Source organism: Symphodus melops (genome assembly GCF_947650265.1).
Source record: "Symphodus melops genome assembly, contig: scaffold_325, whole genome shotgun sequence".
Classification (NCBI taxonomy): Eukaryota; Metazoa; Chordata; class Actinopteri; order Labriformes; family Labridae; genus Symphodus; species Symphodus melops.
The window spans coordinates 12,922-20,012 of NW_027636493.1; the positions used below are offsets into that span (position 1 = coordinate 12,922).

At 47.9% G+C, this 7,091-nt stretch overlaps 1 protein-coding gene across 6 annotated transcripts; it reads left to right on the forward strand.

Moving 5' to 3' along the window:
* The first annotated feature begins 251 nt into the window (after positions 1 to 251).
* LOC306819457 (zinc finger Y-chromosomal protein 1-like) lies at positions 252 to 5,838 on the forward strand. 6 transcript variants are annotated; one of them, XR_013778530.1, is made up of 5 exons: positions 252 to 549; positions 632 to 876; positions 3,523 to 3,885; positions 3,999 to 5,741; positions 5,803 to 5,838. XR_013778530.1 is itself a non-coding variant. In XM_079373257.1 (4 exons), exons 2-4 carry the CDS (start codon positions 642 to 644, stop codon positions 5,420 to 5,422), a joined length of 2,022 nt encoding a protein of 673 aa, XP_079229383.1. In that variant the 5' UTR covers positions 252 to 549; positions 612 to 641; the 3' UTR covers positions 5,423 to 5,774. The 6 variants fall into 6 exon arrangements, 2 of the variants coding, with proteins under 2 accessions (XP_079229383.1, XP_079229382.1); XR_013778531.1 differs by having other exon boundaries at positions 3,999 to 5,750; positions 5,803 to 5,820; XR_013778532.1 differs by lacking the exon at positions 5,803 to 5,838 and having other exon boundaries at positions 3,999 to 5,626; positions 5,663 to 5,769.
* Positions 5,839 to 7,091: the final 1,253 nt, after the last annotated feature.

A 7,091-nucleotide genomic window follows, 5' to 3' on the forward strand; every position in this document is an offset into this window, starting at 1 on the left:
ATGTGAATATTTAAACAAAGAAAACCTCTTTAACCCCCGATGAAATGACAGATAAATCTAATTCTTTATGATCTGTTGTTCCACGTGGTGTTCACGTGGATTCTTTAAGTCAGACGCCTGTTTTTTGTGATGTGTCACAACATGAATGCAGTGTGTGAGGATTTATGTAGTAATTGATGTATGCTTGTCGAGCTGTATAGTACAGACAGACAGACCTCATGAGTTGCAGTGTATGTTCTGGCCTTCAGGGGGCAGTATATAAAATCGCCTCAGCGTACTTCCTGGCGGAAACGAACAGAAAAAAAAAAACGTGTTTCCGGATTGAGCCGTGCTGTAGGAGAGGTGTTTTCAGTCAAAGTTTGAACAGTTTCTGTTTTTAATCTCTCTTTATCAACACAACGTCCTCACGCGCACACTATTCCCCGCTCCGCGCGCAGGTAACCCGGAAACATTTACTCCACCTGCCGGGCCGAGGGTGGGACTTAGCTTCTGTTAGCATCGAGCTAATGTTAGCATGTGAGCTAAAGAGAGCAAGTTTACTACAGAAAGGTAGGTAGAGAGACAGACAGGTAAACAGGTACAGTACTCTCTCTCCTGCTGAGCATGCGCAGTGTCCGTTGCTGCTGTCCAGCTGTCTGAAGATGGCGTCTGAAGTCCTGGAGCCTCCTGCAGGAGGTCACCTGTGTGCCTTCCTGCTGCGGGGAGAAGGAGACGAGGAGGAGGAGAGGAGGAGGGAGGTGGGCTGTCAGTGGGAGAGTCCAGAGAAGGAGACGAAGGAGACGAAGGAGGTGGGCTGTCAGAGCGAGCCAGCAGAGAGGAGAGACGCTGGTGTACAGGTGGATCTGCTGGCTCAGCAGCTCAGCTGGAGACACACAGGTGAGACTAACACACACACACACACACACACAGGTGAGACTAACACACACACACACACACACACACACACACACACACAGGTGAGACTAACACACACACACACACACACACACAGGTGAGACTAACACACACACACACACACACACACACACACACACACACACACAGGTGAGACTAACACACACACACACACACACACAGGTGAGACTAACACACACACACACACACACACACACACACACACACACACACACAGGTGAGACTAACACACACACACACACACACACACAGGTGAGACTAACACACACACACACACACACAGGTGAGACTAACACACACACACACACACACACACACACACACAGGTGAGACTTACACACACACACAGGTGAGACTAACACACACACACACACAGGTGAGACTTACACACACACACACACACAGGTGAGACTAACACACACACACACAGGTGAGACTTACACACACACACACACACACACAGGTGAGACTAACACACACACACATACACAGGTGAGACTAACACACACACACACACACACAGGTGAGACTAACACACGAACACACACAGTGAGACTAACACACACACACACAGTGAGACTAACACACACACACAGGTGAGACTAACACACACACACACACACACAGTGAGACTAACACACACACACAGGTGAGACTAACACACACACACACACAGTGAGACTAACACACACACACGCACCTGTTCACATGTTTATAGATCTGTTCACATGTTCATAGATCTGTTCACATGTTCATAGATCTGTTCACATGTTTATAGATCTGTTCACATGTTCATAGATCTGTTCACATGTTCATAGATCTGTTCACATGTTCATAGATCTGTTCACATGTTCATAGATCTGTTCACATGTTTATAGCTCTGTTCACATGTTTATAGATAGGTTCATAGATCTGTTCACATGTTCATAGATCTGTTCACATGTTCATAGATCTGTTCACATGTTCATAGATCTGTTCACATGTTCATAGATCTGTTCACATGTTTATAGATCTGTTCACATGTTCATAGATCTGTTCACATGTTTATAGATCTGTTCACATGTTTATAGATCTGTTCACATGTTCATAGATCTGTTCACATGTTCATAGATCTGTTCACATGTTCATAGATCTGTTCACATGTTTATAGCTCTGTTCACATGTTTATAGATAGGTTCATAGATCTGTTCACATGTTCATAGATCTGTTCACATGTTCATAGATCTGTTCACATGTTCATAGATCTGTTCACATGTTTATAGATCTGTTCACATGTTTATAGATCTGTTCACATGTTTATAGATAGGTTCATAGATCTGTTCACATGTTCATAGATCTGTTCACATGTTCATAGATCTGTTCACATGTTCATAGATCTGTTCACATGTTTATAGATCTGTTCACATGTTCATAGATCTGTTCACATGTTCATAGATCTGTTCACATGTCTATAGATAGGTTCATAGATCTGTTCACATGTTCATAGATCTGTTCACATGTTTATAGATCTGTTCACATGTTTATAGATAGGTTCATAGATCTGTTCACATGTTCATAGATCTGTTCACATGTTCATAGATCTGTTCACATGTTCATAGATCTGTTCACATGTTTATAGATCTGTTCACATGTTTATAGATCTGTTCACATGTTTATAGATCTGTTCACATGTTCATTAGATCTGTTCACATGTTTATAGATCTGTTCACATGTTTATAGATCTGTTCACATGTTCATAGATCTGTTCACATGTTTATAGATCTGTTCACATGTTCATAGATCTGTTCACATGTTTATAGATCTGTTCACATGTTTATAGATCTGTTCACATGTTTATAGATAGGTTCATAGATCTGTTCACATGTTCATAGATCTGTTCACATGTTCATAGATCTGTTCACATGTTTATAGATCTGTTCACATGTTTATAGATCTGTTCACATGTTCATAGATCTGTTCACATGTTCATAGATCTGTTCACATGTTTATAGATCTGTTCACATGTTTATAGATCTGTTCACATTTTCATAGATCTGTTCACATGTTTATAGATCTGTTCACATGTTTATAGATCTGTTCACATGTTCATAGATCTGTTCACATGTTTATAGATCTGTTCACATGTTTATAGATCTGTTCACATGTTTATAGATCTGTTCACATGTTCATAGATCTGTTCACATGTTCATAGATCTGTTCACATGTTTATAGATCTGTTCACATGTTTATAGATCTGTTCACATGTTCATAGATCTGTTCACATGTTCATAGATCTGTTCACATGTTTATAGATCTGTTCACATGTTCATAGATCTGTTCACATGTTCATAGATCTGTTCACATGTTTATAGATCTGTTCACATGTTCATAGATCTGTTCACATGTTCATAGATCTGTTCACATGTTTATAGATCTGTTCACATGTTTATAGATCTGTTCACATGTTCATAGATCTGTTCACATGTTTATAGATCTGTTCACATGTTCATAGATCTGTTCACATGTTTATAGATCTGTTCACATGTTCATAGATCTGTTCACATGTTCATAGATCTGTTCACATGTTTATAGATCTGTTCACATGTTCACAGTCGTCTCTGTCTTCAGGCTCCTCTCAGATGCTGCTTCAGTGTTTTGCAGTCAGACCTGATGGACCAGACGGGGGCGCTCTTCTGCAGCACTGTACCCCCAACCGGACCAGAACCAGGACGATCCAACCAGCTGTGAAACTGTCCCCTGAACTCACCTCGACCAGATCCAGGTCCAAGAAGAGACCGGTCCCAATCAACACCAACACTGCCAAGAGAAGACCGGCTCAACGGGGTCGCCGCCGCATCCGTCGCCTGTCACCTGACCCCGCCCTCCAGGAAGAGGATGAGCTGGAGGAGGAGGAGGAGGAGGAGGAGGGGGAGGAGGAGGAGGAGGAGGAGGGGAACACAGGTGATCCCACCTGGTCTCCCCCTGAGCGAGGTGAGGTCGCTCATCATATCGTTTAATATAATTGATCATTGTTTCTTTTTTTATAAACATTTATTTTATATCACGTCCTTAAATTATTGACTCTTTACACTCCGCCCCCTCAGACGTCGTCTCCCCCCAGTCTCCTGCCGCTCTGTGTGAAGTCCAGCTGGACTCAGAGTCCCAGCATGCACCTGTGTGTGCGGTGAAGCTGGAGCCCGACAGCACCATGTGTGACGTTTGTGGTAAAGTGATGAAGAATAAGTCGAGCCTGGCGCGACACTCCTTCATCCACACGGGGAAGAAACCGTTCGCCTGCCACTTGTGCAACATGCGCTTCAACCGCCGCGACAACCTGCAGCACCACCTGAGTCGGCTCCACCCCAACGGCGTCCCCAAGCTGGAGAAGCAGCGTGACGTGCAGGCGTGGCTCTGCGCCGTCTGCGGCAAAACCTTCAACTGCAGGTCACGACTGAAAACACACGAGGTCATCCACTCAGGCGTCAAACCGCACCGCTGTGACCTCTGCCCCAAAACCTACATGAGGACCAACGACCTCGAACACCACAAGAAGATCGTCCACGTGGACGGCGGCGCCGAGGCCCAGCGGCCGTGTTCGCTGCTTTGTGACCTCTGCGGGAAAGAGTTCAAATGTAAGTCACAGCTCGCCGTCCACTTCCAGACTCACACCGGAGAGAGGCCGCACCTCTGCGACATCTGCGGGCGCAAGTTCAGCCGTCAGTATCAGCTCAAACGCCACAAGATCCTGGTGCACGCCAACCGAGTCAATGGCGAGGAGAACGTGAAGCACGACACGCCGTTCTCATGTGACGTCTGTGGGAAGCGTTTGAAATCTGAAGCGTTACTTTCAGCTCACGCTCGCATCCACTCAGGAGACAAACCGTACCGCTGCGGCGTCTGTCTGCGCAGCTTCCAACGCGCCACCTGCCTGAAGCAGCACCACATACGGGTTCACCTGAGGGTCCGAGTCAACGAGGGGCGGCGCCCGACCGGGCGCAGGAAGAGCGTGACCATGGTGAAGGAGTTCCCGTGTCCCGTCTGTGGAAAAGTTTTCAAGTTCAGATCTTTGCTGGCGAGTCACTCGCTGATCCACAGCGAGGTCCGACCGTACGCCTGCGACTTCTGCAGCCGCAGCTTCAGGCGCCTCAGCCACCTGAAGAGGCACCGCGAGGTCGTCCACGCCAACGGAGCGCGCCCGCCACAGAGCTTCGTCTGCCACATCTGCGGCAAGGACAAGAAGTGCCGCTCGCAGCTCGCCAGGCACATCATCATCCACACGGGGGAGCGGCCGTACGCCTGCGACCTCTGCCCCGCCCACTTTAACCGCAGCGGGAACCTGCAGCAGCACAGGAAGCGCATGCATGGTGTGGGGGTGGAGCCTGTAGAAGAAGCTCCGCCCATCTTGTTTGACGATGACATGATACCTGGACTGACCTACAAACAGGAAGAGACGGTGGTGGCTGTTGATGCCGAGGTTTGTGAGGCTGCAGCGGCCGGCGAGACGGTTCTGCGGCTCGCCGACACCTGAGATAAAAAAAACTCCATATGAAGTGAGCGCGCTCAGAACGCCTCACTTCCTGTTTCAACTGACTCAGAACGCCTCACTTCCTGTTTCAACTGACTCAGAACGCCTCTGATGTTCTCAAGGGTTCTGTCAGAGAACAAACCTGAATGTCAAACTTAGAGAGAGACGATGGAGAACATGCAGAACAGAGGGGAGAACGTGGAGAACGTATGCAGAACAGAGGGGAGAACGCATGCAGAACAGAGGGGAGAACGCATGCAGAACAGAGGGGAGAACGCATGCAGAACAGAGGGGAGAACGTATGCAGAACAGAGGGGAGAACGTGGAGAACGTATGCAGAACAGAGGGGAGAACGTGGAGAACGTATGCAGAACAGAGGGGAGAACGTGGAGAACGTATGCAGAACAGAGGGGAGAACAGGAGTGCTGTGTTCTTGTTGAGGATGTTCTTCTGTCTGTAATAAAAATGATGCTCAGTCTCTGAAGCCGTCTCGTGGTTGCCATGGAAATAAAGATCCTTTCCTTACTTCCTTCTTTCCTTCCTGTATCTCCTTTTGTACTTCCTTTCTCCTCTACTACTTTTCTTAATCTATACCTCTCTGCCTCCTCATCTCCTTCTCTGCCTCCTCATCTCCTTCTCTGCCTCCTCATCTCCTTCTCTACCTCCTCATCTCCTTCTCTACCTCCTCATCTCCTTCTCTGCCTCCTCATCTCCTTCTCTACCTCCTCATCTCCTTCTCTTCCTCCTCATCTCCTTCTCTACCTCCTCATCTCCTTCTCTGCCTCCTCATCTCCTTCTCTGCCTCCTCATCTCCTTCTCTACCTCCTCATCTCCTTCTCTGCCTCCTCATCTCCTTCTCTGCCTCCTCATCTCCTTGTCTGCCTCCTCATCTCCTTCTCTGCCTCCTCATCTCCTTCTCTGCCTCATCTCCTCCTCTACCTACTCATCTCCTTCTCTGCCTCCTCATCTCCTTCTCTGCCTCATCTCCTCCTCTACCTACTCATCTCCTTCTCTGCCTCCTCATCTCCTTCTCTGCCTCCTCATCTCCTCTTCCTCCTCATCTCCTTCTCTGCCTCCTCATCTCCTTCTCTTCCTCCTCATCTCCTTCTCTTCCTCCTCATCTCCTTCTCTGCCTCCTCATCTCCTTCTCTGCCTCCTCATCTCCTTCTCTGCCTCCTCATCTCCTTCTCTGCCTCCTCATCTCCTTCTCTACCTCCTCATCTCCTTCTCTTCCTCCTCATCTCCTTCTCTACCTCCTCATCTCCTTCTCTACCTCCTCATCTCCTTCTCTGCCTCCTCATCTCCTTCTCTGCCTCCTCATCTCCTTCTCTGCCTCATCTCCTCCTCTACCTACTCATCTCCTTCTCTGCCTCCTCATCTCCTCCTCTACCTCCTCATCTCCTTCTCTGCCTCCTCATCTCCTCCTCTACCTCCTCATCTCCTTCTCTTCCTCCTCATCTCCTTCTCTGCCTCCTCATCTCCTTCTCTGCCTCCTCATCTCCTTCTCTGCCTCCTCATCTCCTTGTCTGCCTCCTCATCTCCTCCTCTACCTCCTCATCTCCTTCTCTGCCTCCTCATCTCCTCCTCTACCTCCTCATCTCCTTCTCTGCCTCCTCATCTCCTTCTCTTCCTCCTCATCTCCTTCTCTGCCTCCTCATCTCCTTCTCTGCCT

What these genes read in the sequence shown, in the direction of transcription:
- LOC306819457 (XM_079373257.1), top strand. Translation starts at nt 642, where the DNA reads ATGGCGTCTGAAGTCCTGGAGCCTCCTGCAGGAGGTCACCTGTGTGCC. An exon ending in GCTCAGCTGGAGACACACAG is followed by an intron (nt 877 to 3,522) that starts GTGAGACTAACA and finishes CTCTGTCTTCAG; the next exon opens with GCTCCTCTCAGATGCTGCTT. An exon ending in CTGGTCTCCCCCTGAGCGAG is followed by an intron (nt 3,886 to 3,998) that starts GTGAGGTCGCTC and finishes CCGCCCCCTCAG; the next exon opens with ACGTCGTCTCCCCCCAGTCT.